Source organism: Notechis scutatus, chromosome 1, assembly GCF_049901735.1.
Source record: "Notechis scutatus isolate UNSWTSFEM ecotype Mainland chromosome 1, rNotScu1.2, whole genome shotgun sequence".
NCBI classification, from domain to species: Eukaryota; Metazoa; Chordata; class Lepidosauria; order Squamata; family Elapidae; genus Notechis; species Notechis scutatus.
In genome coordinates this window covers 171,420,034-171,440,773 of record NC_142009.1, presented here as the reverse complement: position 1 = coordinate 171,440,773, position 20,740 = coordinate 171,420,034, and the positions used below count along the sequence as shown (strand labels likewise).

At 41.1% G+C, this 20,740-nt stretch overlaps 1 protein-coding gene across 9 annotated transcripts in view; it reads left to right on the top strand.

Annotated features, from left to right (window-relative positions):
• Positions 1 to 20,740, top strand: part of MPP4 (MAGUK p55 scaffold protein 4) — a 50,624-nt gene that overhangs the window by 6,716 nt on the left and 23,168 nt on the right. For 6 of the 9 annotated variants that reach the window (XR_015746446.1, XM_087949496.1, XM_087949499.1 and 3 more), the window contains 9 exons: positions 1,256 to 1,387; positions 2,498 to 2,579; positions 3,162 to 3,247; positions 4,365 to 4,436; positions 5,595 to 5,791; positions 6,059 to 6,123; positions 6,479 to 6,496; positions 8,955 to 8,993; positions 10,969 to 10,989. Coding sequence is in view for 8 of the 9 variants with exons in the window: in XM_087949496.1 (XP_087805622.1) it covers positions 1,256 to 1,387; positions 2,498 to 2,579; positions 3,162 to 3,247; positions 4,365 to 4,436; positions 5,595 to 5,791; positions 6,059 to 6,123; positions 6,479 to 6,496; positions 8,955 to 8,993; positions 10,969 to 10,989 (712 nt within the window). In the remaining variant the exon portion in view is untranslated. The remainder of the gene's footprint in view (positions 1 to 1,255; positions 1,388 to 2,497; positions 2,580 to 3,161; positions 3,248 to 4,364; positions 4,437 to 5,594; positions 5,792 to 6,058; positions 6,124 to 6,478; positions 6,497 to 8,954; positions 8,994 to 10,968; positions 10,990 to 20,740) is intronic. The other 3 variants (XM_087949501.1, XM_087949500.1, XM_087949502.1) reach the window with 3 other exon arrangements.

Below are 20,740 nucleotides of genomic sequence, written 5' to 3'. Positions count from 1 at the left end.
CTGAAAAACATTTTAGCAAAGTAGAATCCAAACTGGCTAGTTTTATTGGTCAGGGAAGAAACAGTTGCAGGAAGGCATATTTGTCCTTCCTTTGCAAAAGGAACCCTGGATTATTACTGACTTTTCCCATGGTCCTGGGGAGCTGAATTGCAATACACTCTGCTCTAGTCTTCTATGGAAACACTAGCCCCATCCATCAACCAAAAGAAGCAGAGCCATAAATCGAGAGACTGATAAAATCCAAAAGCCATTTTTCAAAACAATCAATAGGTGAAATCTGCCCTTCCCTTAGAAAAGAAACAAGTTTTCTCTCTTTTATATAGAAAGCATGCAAGAAAGAGAAGCAAAATCTTCTGTCCCTAATTTGTGTAGCTGTAGGTTTTGTATCTGGAAGTTACAGTAGCTGCCAGAACTCTTGTACTATTGCTTTAGAATAGCATATCAGTGCTAGCTCAGCAGCTTCGTCTGGTTTTGACAAAGAAATCTCTGTTCTCCCCCAACACTTGTGTGTCTTTATTTTAACTTACAAATTCTGTCTCCCTTTTCAACTAAAAAAAAAGTTAAATCATAGATTAGAATAATTTCAGGTACAAGAAGGGAAAACATCCAGAATTTTAAATAGTATATATTATCCTCCACCTGCATTTAAGTGTATCCTGCATATTCAAAGATACAAAGATCATCCACAAAGCTTTTGAAAGAAAAAAGTTCAGCTTTCCTTCTTCTTGCCAATCTACATTTTTCTATGTAAGAAGATTTCAGAAAGGAGAATCCATATTTTTTCCATCTGCCCTTTAAAATTATACAGTTCTATGCTTTCTAGTATTTTTTAAAAAAAGCTTTTTCAAGCTGTGTATGTTGCAGAAGTTGATTTAGAAGTGGCTATGAAGATCTATCATTCCCTGTTATAAAATGTGAGGGTCTCTTTTGAGGCTACCAAAATCTTTTAGTACAAGGAATATTTTTTTCTAACACAAATCCATCATATTGACATTTGAAAAAGGAAATAATACAATAAAGCTGGGAGATCTGGCTTCATATTCCAATTCAAGTGGTCTAATATTTTGTGATGATTGTATGCTAGACCAAAAAAAAAAAAATCTAATTTTTTTTGGGTTAAATGGACATACACACAGAAATAAAAATCAAAACTAATTGTTAGGCTGAATTTATCTTGTAACTTACACCCAAGCATCCTCATTAAAAATGACCTAGCATTTATTTACCCCATATCTGTGTTTAATCTTTCTCATAGGCATTTTTATTAGCTCATGATGCTGTGGCCCAGAAGGATTTTGAACCTATGCTTCCACCTCTGACAGAAAACCTCCCTGAAAATGAAGAGGCCATGAGGATTGTCTGTCTGGTGAAAAACAATCAACCTCTTGTAATGTTCAATTTCACTTTAATTTTAATTATATTCATTCAATTTGTTATCTGTGTTTCCCTTTGTATCATATCTTCCTACTCCTTCAGGCCAACTGGCTATCTTAGATAGAGTAGGGCAAGTTTACCATTCCACAGAGCTCACAGGGCATTCCTCTCATCTTAGAATTTTTATTTTACTCATTTATGTTTGTTTTAAAATATGAAAAACTATAGGACACAAACAGGATGCATTATTGAATTCACAAGAAGAAAACATTTAAAAAGCAGTTTGCCCTGTTCGATGTTTAGTGTAATTCTTTTTTTGAGGAAAAGATAATTATGGCTAGCATTTTGTTATCTGAGACTAAGGCCATACATCCAAACACACCTAAGCAGACTTGCATAATAAACTAATTAGTCAGATTATATCATTTGCTTATGTCTTTGCTTTGCTTAATGACCTGTCTCTTAGTGACTGTTCAAAATTACAACAGACCCTTCAAAAGCTACTGATGATCCAGTTCTAGAGTTCCAACAGCTGCATACAATTGGGTAGCCACATGACTGCATTTCAGGCACTTGGCCACTGGCTCACCTTTATGGCCAGTTTGAATGTTCCATGGTTATGCGACCATAATTTATAACAATTTTTTGCCAGCTTCTGACCTTTTGGATGATTTCTGGCAAAAATACACATAGAATCTGTGAATTCATTCAACAAACACGGAGTTTGCTTAAGGGCTATCACATTTACATAACCATGGCGATTGCTTAACAATTGTCACAAAAAAGGGTGTAAAATCAGATCTAGTCATGTGGGTGCTTCAACTTACAATCTACAAGGATAACGTACAAGAAGTTATCACAAAAATTCTGGGCTCAGTTACAGTTTTAAGTCAAGAACTACATGTACTGAAATTGATATTGATGGTCTACTAAGTTCCCAGCGTCAAGTTTAACTTTATGGGGCATGAATGCAGGGAGGTACATGAAGTGGAAGGTATAATTTTAATATCTCTAGCAGGCTGTAGACTTCCTGCAAACCACTACTCACCAAGTGTGCACCTTCTTCCCTTTTTATTCATTTGTTCAGTAGGAAGCAACTCTTCCTTTTCTTCCTCTTTTTCAGGGTGCCACAATTAAACGCCATGAGCTGACAGGTGATATCACAGTAGCAAGAGTAATCCATGGAGGTCTGGCAGATAAAAGTGGTAAGGTGAATTTAATGCATCTAAAAGTTAAGAAATCACTGGGGAAGGGCAGGGAATAATTTTCAATACATGCTTTGGAAAGTTCTGTACAGGTTTTTGAATGTTCTGAACATGTTTCTTAGTAAATCTTAATGAAGGTATTCTAAATTGTTTTATTATGATCAACTTCCTTCTGCTTATCCCATATTTGATTTTAGGAGGCAGGGGCTGGGAGATAGTATAAAAGGCTTGGAAGCACTTCTATTGGAGATCTTGTTCCAGAGACAGGCAGATGCATTGATTAGGCCAACTGTAGCAGTCAGTTTGTTATGCTCATCACATTCAGGAGAAACCCAAAATATCACATGGTCTCCTGTCAGCTGCCCCTATGAGGCCAAAAGGCAGAGGGGAAGCTATTGAGCTAAAATCTGCTCTTCCTCCTTAAGATAACCTTAGCTGAAATGAGATTAGGATAATCAGATGCACAACTGGCTGTAATGAATCGCTTTAAATTTGGGAGGGGGAATAAACTCTAGGTGTTCTTTAGAAATCCAGACTATTTTTCTTCTCCAGTTCTCTGATTAATTACATTTTTTTTGGTAGGGTTGTTATATGCTGGAGACAAACTTGTAGAAGTGAATGGAATCCCAGTGGAGGGCCTGGAACCAGAGCAAGTAATACACATTCTGGTAATCACAATCAGCCTTCTACTCTTTAAATGCCACTTAATGATATTTTACATGTGATCAATGTAAAAGTGCATGCTTGGAACATAAAGTCATCCTCCAAAGTTATGATTTGAATGGCCTGAAGGAAAAACCTTATAAAGAGGGGCTGAGCATTTTCTACCATTTTTCAGACCCTCTCACCACGTGCAATGTAGTGCCCACAAGTTTGTCAATCCTATTTTCCTTCCTGCAGATTTTTGTTTCAACTTGTACTTGTATTTGCCAGGAGGCAAATATTCATATTTCTATTTCTGTAGGAAATACTTTGTTTTAATTTCAATGTGTGTGTGAATATTGTTCCCATCACCATCACTTTCCCCATCTTCTGCTTCTGTCTGTTGCTTGCATGTTAACTTAGGGAAAAAGAAAAGCCTTGTGGCAGTTCCAAAGCAATCAGAAGTAGGGGCTGTGCAATCTAATTCCTTCCTCAGTTGCGACTAACAGCTGCTGCTTTGTTTTTTACTTTTGCACAATTCTTTTCCTTACTTTTGCACAATTTGATAGCTAAAATTTACAGATGGGCAGGCATATTCATATACTATACAGGTAGCCCTTGACTTACAACTGTTCATTTAATTACTGCTTTAGGTTACAATGGCACTTTTCAAGTGACTTATTTACGTTTTCCACACTTACAACCACTGCAACATTCCCATGGTCCCGCGATCATAATTCAAACATTTGGCAACTGATCCATATTTATGACTGTTGCAGTGTCTTAGGGACAGGTGATCACCTTGTGTGACCTTCTGACAAGCAAAATCAATGGAGAAGCCAGATTCACTTAACAACCATGTTACTAACTTAACAATTGCAGTGATTCGCTTAACAACTGTGGCAAGAAAGATCATAAAATCTAAGCTCACTTAACAACTGTTTTATTTAGCAACAGAAATTTTAGGCTCAATTGTGGTAATATCAAGAACTATCTGTATACCAAAAACAATATCATTGTGAATTTTATCCTTCCTGTCAAAAGATATCTACTCATAGAATTATAAATGTATTGATGATCAAATTAAGTTTGCAACAAAAGTAGGCAAAGTGCCTTAGATACTGTTTTTCTGAATTCTTGCAGGCTCTATCACAAAGCACCATCATGTTCAAGCTGATTCCAGGTTCTGATCGAATCATCAGCAATCAAACAACAGTAAGATGCAATGCATGGATACATTTCCTTTGCTTCAAAAGGCTAATACAAGAATCCCTCAGAGTTAGTGTTTAGTTAGCATTAACTTTCTTCATAAGGAAAGAGTTTTTTGACTTTAATCATTCTCTTATATCGGTTGGATCAAATCAAAGATCCACTTTATTTCCATAGTGATCAGTAAGATGATACAAGCAAGATGTTAGGGCCCCTATTTCACAATAGCTAATAATAATTAACAAGTAAGGATCAATAAGATTCTAATAAAGGAAAATATTTGTAGCTCAGGGTTGAAGTGAGGGGTCCTTGGTGCTCTCTGAGCTTGGCTGTTTTTTTTTCTTGCAGATGTTTCATTACCCAAACTAGGTAACATCATCAGTGCTAGTGCTAGGATCAATTTGGACCACTCCACTAAATTGTTGAGATATATCTATCAAGTCTCTAATTTTCTGGCTGAATATAGAGACAGGCAGTTCAACACTACAAAGGCTTCTATACAAAGTTACTTTATTGGATTTTATCAGGCATCCTCAATGTATAACTCACAGTTATGCTGAGATTCATCTAATGTCCAATCTTTGCATTGTCATCTTCATAGTGTGAAAAGATAGTTATCTTCACCCCTTAACGATACATCAAGGGAAGACTCCAGCACGATGCTGGGTCCAGGTAAGAATGACCAAAACTCCCCCAGCCCAACCAGAGGTCAATTCAGTGACCAATTAGGATTATAGATCATGACATGAACTACATCTCCCATGAGGCATTCCCTTAAGGGGACAGCTCCCATTCCCAAAGTAACTATGCTGTCTAACTAGCACAATATCAGACAGGAATAAGAAGAGAAAAAAATAGTCTTCTATCACTGCCTAGCTAGCCAAAACTCTCCTCAGAAATAATTGTTTTTCCCTGCAGATTTATAATTTCTTTTTGCTGTGCAGCTTCTTGCTTACCTAGCCCACTGTTCTTTAATATCATTTTATGCTCTTATTACTGTTTATGAATTGTCATTACCTATTGCCATGTTTTGACTGCAGTTGTATCTTGGCTTTTTAAATCTGACTTTTTATTGTTTGCAATTATTAAACTTTTACAAATGCATTTCCTTGTCTTTGGAGTGTAACTTCTGTGATTAAAAATAAATTTTCAATGTCCTTCCAGCTCTATGTGCGTGCAATGTGGGATTACTGCCCTCGTCAGGACCCACTCATTCCATGTGTTGATGCAGGACTGCCATTTAAAAAAGGAGAGATTCTTCAGATTGTAGACCAAAAGGACATTCTGTGGTGGCAAGCAAGGAAAGTCTCCAACCTCAACGTTTGTGCTGGACTCATCCCTTCCAATCATCTTATGAAGAGGTATGGAAAATGGGGGCGTGGTGATGGTGATGTAAAAAGGGAGACGTATAAGCAGTCAAATTTTAGAAGAGACAGTCTTTTTTTTCTCCAGGAAAGAATTTCTCTTCTAAGGTTTGTGCCCTAGTTAAGAATATACATGTAATGGAAATTTGGTTTTGAATTCCTCTCCAGTCATGAAATTCATCATAAGACCATAGGAATTCCAAATTCTGTTGAAATCTTTTTCCAATTCTGTAATTTTAGAAAATGTTCCCTTCCTCTGTCTAGGAAACAGCGAGAATTCTGGTGGACTCATCCCTTCCATCCCCATTCTTGCCTCAAATCAACAATCTGTGAGTATAATACATTCCTGATGATGAGGTGTGCATGGAACTATTTCTGTAATTAATATTATGTTTTTACTCAATTATTTCTATAGAATACAAATTCGACTTCATAGATTTTGGAACAAAAATTCTTGTAGTTTGAATTTTAAACCTACTAGCAATCCTGTCAATCTAGAAACAGGATTACCTAAAACAATTTAGTAACACAAGGGAGAACTGTTGGGAAATCATTTACTATGCTTTAGTGTACAAAGGTGTAAAGGTTATCAGAATAATCTCTGTTTCATTTACTTAGAATTGTTCATTCATGTCCCTGATTATATGTATATATTCTTTTTTTAAAACGAATTTCCCATGATAGTGAATATTGCGGAAGAAGGTCAGTAATGCTAATTGGATTCCATAAATGTGTGTGTGTGTGTGTGTTAGCCAAGGTCTCCAAACTAGTCCTATCTAAGATTGTTAATCTCTCTCTGAGATATACTACTCAGAATCCTATAAGAATGTTGGGAAAGAATTTATCTCATAATTGAATGGTCTCTGTTTAGGTACAGGTAGTTTTCAACTTATGTCCACAATTAAGCCCAAAATTTCTGTTGCTAAGCAAGACAGTTGTTATGTGAGTTTTGCCAAATTTTAGGACCTTTCTTGCCATAGCTGTTAAGTGAATCATTGCAGTTAAATTAGCAAGACAGTCCTTAAGTGAATCTGGCTTTCTCATTGAACTTTCAAATCAACAAAAGCATGACCCCAGGACATAGCAACCATCATAAAAACATGATGGTTGCCAATCATCTGAATTTTGATTAACTGACCACAGGGATGCTGCAAGGGTCATAAGTGTGAAAAATGTCATAAGTTTTTAGTGCTGTTGTAACCTTGAACAGTCACTAAATGAACTGTTATAAGTCGAGGGCTACCTGTATACGACTTGGAGGAATATTCTATACATTCTTTGCTATCTAAATGGTAAACATACAATGGCAACCATATGATTTCAAAAGAATGAAGCACAATTAAGAAAGAAAAGAATTGTTCTTTTTGCATCATTTCCATGACTTCTGTGACAGATATTTTTTAAAACTATATTCTTAAAAAACTTTTGACAGCCGGTATGGAGAGATTTCAGACTAACAGATTCCACTTTGACTTTGAATAGAGACTTAGAATACATTAACTTAGAAGGTGATGCTTATGCCTTTTAATAAAATGTGTTAGTCAGAAAAGATGCTGCCACTCTTCTGATATTTTTGTAACCTACACTAACACAGCTTTCTTCCTGCAATGTCCTGGGTTTACCAGTTGATCCCAATCTATTTTCTGCTAAACCCCTGTGTGCTATATACTAATCATCTTCTCCCTGTCTATAATCCATTTTAATGTATGGGATCTATGTGTCTGTGTGTCTGCGTATGAACTACTGAACGTTTATTTTATTAATATATGCACAAAATAAGTAGCCTTGCTCTCTGAGCATTACCTGTTCTATAGTGTCTTAACATCTCTGAAACTGAGCAGAATGCAAATTCAAACCCAAAAGGTTGATTTCAATAATAATTTTAGACACGACATAATTTCATAACAGTTCGCAAACCCATATCCACCATTAAATTAAATGCTTCATCAAGCAGTTTTAAGTACAAAAGTACTAAGTACAAAAAATGTATGAATGCATTATCTTCGCTAGCTTTTTCAAGAGCAAATGGATCTGTCCTCCATATGCAGGTAGTCGTTGCTTAATGACTACTCTGTTTAGTAACTATTCAAAGTTATGCCAGAGCTGAAAAACTAACTTTATAACTGGTTCATGCACCTATGACTAATCATAGCATCCTGTGGTTTGAGGTCACCATTTGCACACCTCATCAAGCAGATTCAATGAAGAAGCCAACGGTAAAATTGCATGGTGCAGTCATGTAAAACATCATATAACTGTGAATAAATCACTTAACCATAGTGGAAGTGAGGTTGTATGGTCACAGGATATCTCACTGAACAATTCTGTTGCTTAACAGTGGAGTTGCTGGTCCCAATTGTGATTGTTAAACCAGGACTACCTTTTTCCCACAAAAAAGCACTTTTGGACAATATTGTCTGTGAAATGAAACAACCAAGCAGGCCAAGCCATCCTTATGGTTTTTTCCTGAGTAGCTTATTTATTCACCCATAAGATTGCATTTAGCAAGTCTTCTTTGATAACAAGATTCCCTCTTGCTGTCTTCCACCTGCACCATTTTGTCCACCCATCTGCTCTGACGCTTCCACTGAAAGAGATTGTGAATAGAGGGCAAGATAAATCCCTTTTTTAGAAAAGGAGAAACTGAGAGTGGCTTATAATTGTAGAGATTGAAAGAGGTTTTATAATCACCCCAGGGAAGACTCCATTGCGGCACTGCAAGGAGGTATCAATCTTCTTTAATTATGAGGTTACTATGATCACATCCAAGCTCGTAATCAATAAACTGTTCTGGTTCTTCTTTCAACATCTTGGTGAAAGTGCAAAAAATGCAAGGAGGGCAGAGTAGTTAATATGTTTTGCTCCTTTCAGTGTTGGAGTTTTCAAATGGGCATTCCAATAATCTTCATTCTGTTGTTGATCTTTTCTATGGAAGAGTTCTTCCACTTATATTCCAGCTGACTACACTATACAGTAATCTTTGCTTTAATAAAAAGAAAATCATCATAGAATGTTGTACATCATGGTACTCTATGAAATAGTAGATAAAATATGATTTTAAAAGTCATAGGGTAGATAAGTTAATGTTTCTAGCTATGAGTTCTCTGGAAATTATGAGAGGCTGACATATATTTCCTTTTCCTTGTCTACAACATACTAGAAGATGACATGCAGATTGATGAGAAATGTGTAGAAACAGGTAATCACTTCTAGTTTGGATGCATGGAAATTATGTATTTCATTACTGCAGTTTAAATTGGTCAAAATCCCAATATGTGTAACCCATTTGTAAGAAACATTGAACAAAATGACTTCTAGTAACAATGAAAAAATGTTAAAAGTATGTGTATGTTGAGAGAGCTATAATCAGAGCCACAAGTCCAGTCCTGTCAACTGTTGGTTCAGCTAGAGCAGGGGTGGGCAAACTACAGCCCGCGGGCCACATCCGGCCCGTTGGTCTGTCCAATGCGGCCCGCCCCTGAAAAAAAATCACTGCCATTGGTCTGTCCAATCCGGCCCGCCCCTGAAAAAAAATCGCTGGGCGTGGCCTATTGCCCTGTGCCGCATGGCCCCCAAAGCTGCAAAACAGTGCGGAGCGATCTAGGGGTAGGAAAGAAAAGAAATTTGCAAAGGCCTCGGCTGGGAGTTCGAAATCAGCTTCGAGTGCGACCTCTCCAAAGGTGAGTCGTCCCCACCGATCCCCCTTTTTTTTCCGGGGCTTCCAGGCTTAAACTTTGCAAAGGCAAAGCTTGCAGGCTGGAGCGTCTTCCCGCCGAGGAGCGGGAAGGGTTCCACCCGGCAGGCGGGGCGGGCTGCTTGGAGCCACCTAAAGCTAGGCCGCTGCTGGTGGAGCCTTGCCCTGCCTTGGTGCCCCGTTTCCCGGCTCGGCGGTCCTGCTCGGGCGGCACTTTAAAAGGCTGCTCCCAGCACCCGAGCAACTTCCCAACAACTTTCCGCTTCGTTTTAACTCGCGGGCGCTCGCGCCTGGCCCCGAGCCGTGCGGCGGAGGGGAAGCCCAGCCGGTGGGCGGGCAGGCAGGCTGCTTGGAGGAGGTGACCCGGCGGCGCTCCGGCAGCAGCAACAGGCAGTTTCGCCCGGGCTCCGCTCAGGTGTCCGGCTGGGGCTGTCAGGAGTTGCTACCACCGGCGCAGCTCTGTGCGGCTCCAGTCCCACGTTGCCTTGGGAAGGAAAAGGCAAAACCAGGAGCCGCTGAGCCTGAGCCTCCAGTGCCGCTGCTCCCGTTGCAAAGCACCGCCACGGCTCTTCCTTTTTGCCTTTCCCTTCCCGAGGCAACGCAGGACTGGAGCCGTGCGGAGCCGCGCCGGCGGTAGCAACTCCTGACTCAGGGGGCCTCCGAGGGGAGGGGAAGGAGAAGAGGGGGGGAAGGGTGGGGGGGGGCGATTCCCCAAAAATCTTGTGCTGACCCGGCCCGTCTGTCAAATTTTAAAAGTCAATGCGGCCCCCGAGCCAAAAAGTTTGCCCACCCCTGAGCTAGAGAGAATCATCAGTGTAGAAATCTGTATTTGTGTAGCCTAGTTATGCAGTTCCTTCTTTAGACACATTTGATGCTGAATTTAGAGAGCTCACTATTTGTCATATTTTGACCTAATTCATGAGGTCATATCTTGCAGCTTTTCTTCTGGTTTTTTTGATCATGATTTATGGTTTTTACTTTTGTAATTTTGAACTATTTTATTGTTTGGCGTTAGGATTTTATAATGGAAAGGCTACAATAAGATATAAATAAAAACATTTAAAATCTAGTATTGTGATGTTGTGATACTTTTGTTGCACAAAGTATGCTCTTTAGCTAATATTAAAGCCACGCTTGTAAATACAATCCTATTTTTCATGTTGCAATAAAAATTTGAAATAAGAAATGTGGAGGAAGTGAATTACGTCTCCCCTTGTATCAGATGCCTCTCCCATCATCCACTTTGGAACTTATTCCATAGTACAAATGTTTTTAAATAAATACCAAAACCAATCATGGATTTGCCCCATGGATGTGTAATTTGATTTCACAAAAGATTATAAGAGGATCTCACTGTACCTTCCTATTGCTGCCGCAATGGGAAATTGTTTCTGGTGTGTTGGGTTGTGATTATGTTTTACAAAGGTAGCACTAAAATAAAATTCATTTGCTATTTTTGCTGCCTGGATGATCTTAAAAGATGAGGAGACTTTTGAGTCTGGTAAGTTCCTGCAATGTCATCTGCTAATGATAAGAATATCAGAATTATGTAACATAGGGATTAAATAAATGCTCCATTTTTGTGTCTATATGATAGGTGTGTGTTTATGATAGATATTTTCTCAGCCTGTCTGGGTATTTTTATAACCAGGTCTAGAAAATGTGAAACAAATTGGCTTCTTTTTCCCAAATAATCATTCAAATTTGAATTACAATAAAAATTGTAGTGCTATGCAAGAGATAGAGAAGACATCTAGCAGCTAATGAGATTACATTGCATAAGCGTAATTGAGCAGCTAATCTACTTTATTATTCTTGATGATGAAGGAATATGCATGTTGATGCTTCCTTACCAAGGTATTTTTGTAGGTTAAAATCCGAAATAGTACAGACCAGAAGCATATCTGTCTGCACACTGAGAAATTAGCCTTAAAATGGTTTGAAATATCAGCAATAATTACCTTTTCTAATACATTCTTTAAAAAGCAACTGTCTTTCTGTTGTGAAGCATCTCTTGAAGGTTTTTCCCCCCTTCATTGTGCAGGTAGATTGAAGTGATGTATTTCAGTCATTCTTGTGGGTTTCCAGAGTTTGTGTACAAAAACCTCCAAAGGGCTAGCACGAAAGAAAATCTAAATTTCATACCAGCTTTGAAATGCCAGAAGATTAAAATTGCTCTAGCTGGCCTGGGAAATGATTAACCTGTTCCAATTTTAAAGGACTTGTGGGGAAAGTCTGACTCTTGGTAATGAAGTTATTTTTTAAATGAGCAGACCATGGGCAAAGAATGAAGTGAAATCTGGAACAAAAGGAATGTAAGTTGAGAAGGTCTGTTTGGGCTTATGCTGAAGCTAAGTTGAAGTCATAGGGAAACCAAAGATGGACGCATGCACTAGTTTTGCAGGCACTTATAAACATGTGTTGAAGGCTCTACTGAAAATATTGCAAGCTTTTGAGTTTCAGAAACCCTTCATCAAATTGATTAGAAAAAGAAATAGGTGTCAGATCCGTGTATCTGTAATTTCTTTGGCGGAAGAAGAAAAGGGGGAGGGGGAGACTGATAAAGAAATCCTTTCTTATAATAAAAAGAATTTCTCCTGAAATCACTAATCAGAGTATGATGCCTTTCTATCCTCCCCCTAAGTTAGTAAAATTAACATTCAACATAACAAATACCCAATTCGGTTCTGCTTGGTACATTCTATCCACCAAAAATGTTTAAATACATTGTATCCTCCTTTCCTTCAATATTTTATTACATTTTAAAAATCAATCATTATTAAAAACTTCAACATTTTAATTTCTTATTAAATCTTAAACCATTCTAATTTACTATTTCAAATATAAATGTTACAATACCATCTTCTGTACCTAGCAGAATCTTTCTTACAGAAGTTTATATTTCATCCTTTGTCCCTAAAAAAAATTCCTCTTCTCCCATCCAATTTTAAAACTTTGAGGCTTTTCTCCGCCTTTCCCCTTTCTTTCTTCCCCCACCAAATCTTACTACCCCCCTTCTTCTAACCTCTGCCTTGCTGGGATCCCTTCTCTGTTGTGTTCCCTTTTTCTCTTGTTTGCTATCATTATATTTACTTTGCATCATATTTTTCTCTTTCTCAAATGTTTTTTTAGATGTAAAGTCCTTCATTTTCCTTGCTCTCTTCCTTCCTTCTTCCTTAGATAAGTTTTGGGATTCGATAAAGATGGCGTCTTCGTCTTTTCCTTGTTGTTGTTCTTCTGGAACAACTTCTATTTCCATCTGTTCCATTGTCTGTTGGTAATTGACCAGCGCCATTTCTAGAAATAGAAAAGCTTTTTCCATACCATCTTTGCAGGCTGCTTTTGTTTGCTCATATTCATCCCTCAGGTCTTCAAAAGGGAAAGCCATTATAAATAAATCTTTTCTTTTCTTTATTCCTCTTTCTTCTTACACCAACCAAATATTCCAAGAGAAAGGTAAAACAATCCCAAAATCCACAATCCTCAATAAATCCAAGCAAGCCAAAATTCCCCCTTCCTCTTCCAGGGGTGGTATCAAACAAATAAAAAAAGAGTCCAAATCTATATTTTAAAGCCTTATTAAAATTATATTTCTGTCCTCAAATCTTCAAGGCATCTCCTCCAACAAGATCCAAATTTATATATTTTCTTTATCCTCTCCCTTCCGGCTTAATTCCGTCGGGAGGGAGAGTAAACTTTCCTTTCAGCACCTCAAAATAGCCGCTTTTTTTCTCTTGTGGAAAAAATCATCAAAAAACCATCTTTTCCAGGAATTAAATTAGATAAATCTCAAAGCCCTGGGTCGACCAAGAAGAACTTTCACTTTCAATAACTTTCTCTTCTTCCTCCTGCGCATACTTGCCCGGCTGCCGACTTCTTTGTGGCGGCCATTACGGACCGCCGCTGCACCGTCCTGGTAAAAGGGGGTTCTGCCAGCCAGGGAGGGGTCTGCAACACCCCAGACCCTTCCTCCGGATCCCCTTACCTTCAGCTACCCCTGCAGGGCAGCCTTGCTCCGCACCCGTCCGGGTCGGAGCCCCAAAACGGCTAGCGCGGCAGGGATCGCGCAGCTTCGCGAATCCCTACCGCTCGCGAAGCCGACAAACCGGAAACTCTTTTTATTCTTTTTATTATAAGAAGAGATAGAGGGATAATGAATGGGCAAAAGATATAAATTTAATGATTTAATTAAGATGGATTAAATAAGATAGAATTGTGAAGAGTGATATGCGCTGCCCATGCAAAGAGAGGTAACTGGGGCCAAGGTACTTTACTAAAAGATTTTTTTATGTTTGTTTGTGTTTGTTTGTGTTTTATGAGAATATTGGGGGAATTTTTGTAGAAAGACAGGAAAAGATTTAAATATGTAATGATTTGTTTGTTGTTGAAATTTTTAATAAAACTTGTTTTAAAAAAAAAAAAAGAAATCATTTCTTGATGTAACCTGAATACATTTATTCTTATATCGAATTTGTATAATCTACACATGATACAATGGAGGGCGGAAACCCAGATAGCCTGAGCCTATCACCTCTGAGAGGCACAGCCAGATGAGAAGACCATAAAAATTCCACAGTGAGATGTGTCCTGGGAACCTCTGGAAAAGTCCGTTCTGAAAGGGGGCGGGGGGGGATTAGGTATGCCCTGGGAAACTCTGAAAAAGATCATTCCTTACAAAAGGGGTGGGGGAGAATTAACATACTGGCTTTTGTTTCACTAAATACACATCAAGATAAGGGGAGGGGTTCTAAACTCCCTTATCTATCCCTGTATGCCTGAGAGACTTTAGACGCTGCTTTGAACTCCTACATGAATTGTCTCATCTCAATAAAGGATTCATTTTGATACGTTTGGATTTCAGAAGTTCATTCTTGTTAATTGAATGGGAAAAAATTCTGTAGCCTGACATAAAACAGCGTCTGCAATAGAGGTCAGCTCAGAAACGAAATTAAAGAAAAAAACAAAACCCTTCCCTCTACTGAGGGGACCCTGCAAGAAAGGAAAATGTCTGAGTACAGCAAGGACCAAGGGGAAGCCGAATGCTGGGGAGAAACGTCAACACTTACCCAGCCAGATACTGACTCGGTGCACTCCATCGAAGACAGCGAGGCTGCCTGCAAAAACTCCACCAAGCCCCAGTGGTCTATAGGTGTAGGAAAAAGAGACAGCTGGGATGGAAGAACCAGAGGAGTAACCCTCACCCGGGGTAATTGTAAACCCGGGTGGAAATTGGAGCTGGAGGCCCTATCGGCTCAGGAAGAATGGGGCGAGGAGCCACCGGCCAACGACCGAATGAGACGGTACATAAATATTGCCTCATGAAGGAAGAACCTCCAGGTGAGGGATGCACCAAGATGACAATGCAGGAGAGTGAAGAAACCAGAAAATGAGAGAACCCAAGCCGCCACCCCGGATCCAGTGGAGATTGATCGGGCAGAGGGACAAGCCGAAGAACCAGCAGCCATACCAGGTACCCGACCCTTAAACGCCCCTTGGGGGTAAAATTTGATGGAGACCCCCAGAAACTGGGATTTTTCCTGGCACAAGTGCTCACCTACATGCAAGAATATGGGCGGGATTTCCCAACCCAGGGGTCCCAAGTATGAATCGTCAACCTGGCCCTTGAAGGGGCAGCAGCCAGATGGATGGTGACGCTCCACAACATCAATGCCCCAGAATTAAGGAACCTCGATCGCTTCATGATGGCCTTACGCCACCACTTTGAGGACCCCCTCGCCGATACAAAAGCCCGCGACCGCATTAGTCATAAAACAAGGCCGTCGCCCGGTAGCGGAATACACCGAGGAATTTCGTGACCTGGCCGTCCGGGTAGACTGGGCAGAGGATATCCTAGTCTGTTGGTTCAAATATGATCTAAATGATGACCTATACGCTGCCTGCCTGGCCCATGGGGCCCCAAACCTCCTGCATGAATGGTACATGATGGCAGAGGAGGCGGACATAGACATGACTTGAAACCGGTACAGCACTGGCAAGTTTTGGAAAAGATCCCCACCCCAGGGGAAATGGGAAATCTTCAAACCCAATCCACCATGACTCCAAGAACAACTGATTGCTTTAAGTGTGGAAAGGAGGGACACCGTGCAGCAGAATGCCATTCAAAGACCCCTGCCAGAAAGCTAGACCACCCATCAGGGGGGAAACCTGGAACCTCCAGCCCTCAAGGAAAGGAGACTGGCCTGAGGGGCCAAGTAGCTGTAGGATTCCGATCCCCCCCCCAACTCTGAGGAAGAATCCCAAATGCTCCGAGGGGACCTGAGCCAGTCTGAAAGCGATCTGGAAGACTCGCTGGTAAGCAATCCAATTGAACCAATCACCCTACCCCTGAGACTGTTTATCCCCAGCCGAGGGAAGGGGGAAGAAGTTGCAGTGTTGCTGGATTCGGGATGCACCCAATGCCTAATAAAACCCTCCCTTACAGATAAATTGGGAATCCAACTGAAAGAAATGGAAAATCCCATCGTTTTCTGCCAATCAGATGGAACTATAGTGGGAGGGGGGGAGCCAGTCAGGTTTACCACAGAACCATTGAAAATAAGACTAGGGAACCATAGTGAGAAGCTCACATTCATTGTAACCCCAGGAATGGAAGAGCCGCTGGTCCTAGGTCTCACATGGCTGCGGAAATGGAATCCAAAAATAAATTGGAGGAGAGGAACTATACAATTCCAGAGAGACATAGTATTTGCAAAAAGCTCAGAGGAAAGGATAAAGAAAGGAAAAGAGAACAGAGAATCAGCCATGACCGGACAGTCGGCTGAACCCATTAACATCCCCAATGAGTACCAGGACCTGGCCCAAGCATTTAGTGAGGAAGCTTGTGATGAACTCCCACCCCACTGAGCCACAGACTGCGCTATCGAAATCCTACCAGGAGCTAAACTCCCAAAACCACAAATGTACTGCATGTCTCCCAGAGAACTGAAAGAACTCAGAGCATTTATCGATAAAAATTTTAAAAGGGGCTTCATCGAACCCACCCGACCAAAAATAGCTGCCCCAGTGTTATTCCGCGAATTGGCCCATTCCCATCTCCAGAATTATTAACCCCATGATGGTAGAGCTTCAACTTCCAAAAATACTTAGGCAGATTCATCCAGTATTTCACTGTAGCTTGCTCAAACCGGAGATCACTTCAAACCTCAGACCCCCCCTTCCCACACCTCCAACCCCCATCATGTTACATGGGGAACAATATTTTGAAATTAAAGATATCCTTGATTCACGCACTCACTGTGGATCCACATAATACTTAGTAGCTTGGAAACACCTTCCTTCCTCAGAAAATGAGTGGGTAGCCAAACAACATGTAAAAGCACCCACATTACTACAAAAGTTCCACCTAAAATACCCTGATAAACCATCCTGAATTGCAAATGTAATGCATGATTTTTGTTTTTTCCAGGTAGACCTATCTGTTTTTTAAGGAGGGCAGGATGTCAGATCCATGTATCTGTCATTTCTTTGGTGGAAGAAGAAAAGGGGGGGGGGGGAGACTGATAAAGAAATCCTTTCTTTTCTTTTTTTTTTGAAACAAATTTTATTAATTTTAAAGACAAACAAAACATCATTAAACATTGCAAACATAAAACCTCTTTCCATTGTAAATTTTTACACGGCAGATAAAAGATTATTTTATACAGCATAATTCTAATTTATCCCGTTTCCTTATAGACACATAAATATCTTTTAGCAAATTTCTCATTATTTCTCTTTACTTTTATTCAATTACATTTCTTTTCTATATTTATCTATTTTATAGCCATCATATTTATATTTTCATCCGACTTGATTACAAATATTCTCGTCTGACATTCCTCCAAGGTTTTATTAATTCTTAATCAAACATAAACACACAAAACACAAAAACATAAAACTTCTTTTTAGAAAGTGGCTTGGCCCCAGATTACCTCTCTTTGTACGGACTTCAATTAAATTCATGCTCATCTTATATACCATTACTTATCTTATTTACCATTCTATATCTTCTATATAACTTCTCCCCGCTTTTCACTCTTCTTAATTCTATTTTATTAATTTCATCTTACTTTAAATCATTATACTTGTATCTTTTGTCCATTCTTTTCCAATTATCCATTTATCTCATTCTCTTTAATATATATATATAAAAAAGATTTCTCCTGGAATCACTAATTGAAGTATGATGCCTTTCTATAAATTATACATTACCCTTTGTCCCTAAAAAAAATTTCTTTTTCCCATCTTGTTTTATACCTTTGTGGCTTTTTACCCCCTTTTCCCTTCCTTTCTTATCCCACCTAGTCTTTTTACCCCCCCCCCTCTCCTAACCCCCACCTTTTTAGCTTCCCCTCTCTGTTGTATTCCTCTTTTCTTTTGCTTTCTGGCATTGTATTGATTTTGCATCTCATTTTTCTCTTTCTTGGGTGTTTTTTTAAGTCTTAAGTCCTTCATTTTCCTTCCTCTCTTTCTCTTTTCTTTCTTAGTCAGATTTTTTAATTCATTAAAGATGGCTTCTTCTTCTTCTTCTTCTTCTTCTTCTTCTTCTTCTTCTTCTTCTTCTTCTTCTTCTTCTTCTGCTTCTGCTTCCTCCATTTGTTGTTGTATTTGCTGATAAGTAGCAAGCACCATTTCTAAAAAGTGAAAGATATCTCCCAGAGTCCTTGCCTTCTTTCTTTATTTTTCCATATTCCTTTCTTAGTTCATCAATAGATAAAGCCATTCTTCTTCTTAGAACAACCAAGATGTTTCAAAACTTAAAAGACAGTTCCCCAAAGTCCCAGAGTCATCAAGCATCCAAACAGAGCAGAAAGTTCTTCCCTTTACACTTTCTCTTCCTGGGGTATTATCAGTTAAGAAAGGGAAAAAAACCCAGTCTGTACTTTAAAGCCTTATTGCAGTTAACTTCTAGTCTCAAAGTCTTCAAGGCATCTCCTCCAACAAAATCTTGATATAGGTTTTTTTTTGTCCTCTCCCTTCCCACTTGTAACAAAGAGCTTAAAATTTTACCTTCTTTAGAAAAACAGGTTTTTCAATGTCCATTTGCTAAGTCCGTAGGGAAGGAGAGTAAACTTTCCCTTTCAGCACTTCCCTTCACCGCTTTTAAAATCTCTTCTGGAAACAATGTATCATTCAAAAAATCGTGATTTTCAGGATGTTAAATGTATCTTAAAGTCCCGGTAGCCAAAGAACTTTCACATCAAAACTTTCAAAACTTTCTCCTTCTTCCTCCTGCGCATTCTTATCCAGTTGCCGGCTTCTTTGTGGCGGCCATTACTGACCGCCGCTCCACCGCCTTGAGAAAAGGGGGTTTTGCCGGGTGGGGAGGGGGTCTGCGACACCCCCGAACCTCTATCCGGATCCCCCCTGTCTTCGGCTGCCTCTACGGGGCAGCCTTATCCTCCAGACCCGTCGGGATCGGAGGCACCAAGACGGCTAGCGCAACAGGGATCGCGCTGGATTGCGAATCCCTGCCGCCACCGAAACCTGGCAAACCGGAAGTCCAAAGAAATCCTTTCTTGATGTAACCTGAATATATTTAATCTTATATTGAATTTGTATAACCCACACATGATTCAATGGAGGGAGGAAACCGAGATGGCCTGAACCTATCACCTCTGAGAGGCACAGCCAGGAGATGAGAAGACCATAAAAATTCAACAACTCCTAGGAAACTCTAGAAAAGTTTGTTCTAAAGGGGGTGGGGGGGAAATTAGGTATGCCCTGGGAAACTGTGAAAAAGATCATTCTTTACAAAAGGGGTGGGGGGGAATTAACATACTGGCTTTTGTTTCACTAAATCAGGGGTGGGCAAACTTTTTGGCTCGGGGGGCGCATTCACTTTTAAAATTTGACAGACGGGCCGGGTCAGCACAAGATTTTTGGGAATCGCCCCCTTCCCCCTTCTTCTCCTCCTTCCCCTCCCCTCGGAGGCCCCTGAGTCAGGAGTTGCTACTGCCGGCACGGCTCCACGCGACTCCAGTCCCACGTTGCCTCGGGAAGGGAAAGGCAAAAAGGAAGAGCCGCGGCGGTGCTTTGCAACGGCAGCAGCGGCACCAGAGGTTCAGGCTCAGCGGCTCCTGGTTTTGCCTTTCCCTTCCCAAGGCAACGCGGGACTGGAGCCGCGCGAGCTGCGCCGGCGGTAGCAACTCCTGACAGCCCCAGCCGGACACCTGAGCAGAGCCCGGCAGAACTGCCTGTTGCTGCTGCGGGCGCTGCTGTGGGCGTCTGGCTGCCCAAGTAAAGAACCGCACCAGCTCAGGGCAACTGTGAGGAGCAAGAGGGGAGAGGCAGAGAAGGAGGCAGAGAAGGAGGAGAGCACCTGGCCAGTTGGGGGAGGCTTCTTGTGCTGCGAAGAGGCGGCTAATGATCTCTGGCTCCACTCTGCTTCTCCAACATCCGGCGCGGCCCTGTTCTGTGCGCCGGCTGCTCGGACTTGCTGGGCCTAACACAGAACAGGGTGGCGCCGGATGTTGGAGAAGCAGAGCGGAGCCGGAGATCATTAGCCGCCTCTTTCGCAGCACAAGAAGAACAGGGTGGTGCCGGACCATTGGAGAAGCGGAGCAAAGCCGGAGATTAGTAGCTGCCTCTTTCGGCTCAGAAAGCTTCCCCCAACCAGCCGGCTGGTTTCCTCCTCCTCGGCCATACAGAACAAACAGGCAGAGAAGGAGGAGAGCAGCTGGTCAGTTGGGGGAGGCTTCTTGTGCTGCAAAAGAGGCGGCTAATGATCTCCGGCTCCGCTCTGCTTCTCCAACATCTGGCGCCGCCCTGTTCTAGGTGTCAGGCCCAGCAAGTCCGAGCAGCCGGCGCATAGAACAGGGTGGTGCCGGACCATTGGAGAAGCGGAGCAAAGCCGGAGATTAGTAGCTGCCTCTTTCGGCTCAGAAAGCTTCCCCCAACCAGCCGGCTGGTCTCCTCCTCCTCGGCCATACAGAACAAACAGACAGAGAAGGAGGAGAGCAGCTGGCCAGTTGAGGGAGGCTTCTTGTGCTGCCAAAGAGGCAGCTAATGATCTCGGCTCCGCTCTGCTTCTCCAACATCTGGCACCGCCCTGTTCTGTGCGCCGGCTGCTCGGACTTGCTGGGCCTGACACAGAACAGGGCGGCGCCGGATGTTGGAGAAGCAGAGCGGAGCCGAGATCATTAGCCGCCTCTTTCGCAGCACAAGAACAGGGTGGTGCCGGACCATTGGAGAAGCGGAGCAAAGCCGGAGATTAGTAGCTGCCTCTTTCGGCGCAGAAAGCTTCCCCCAAC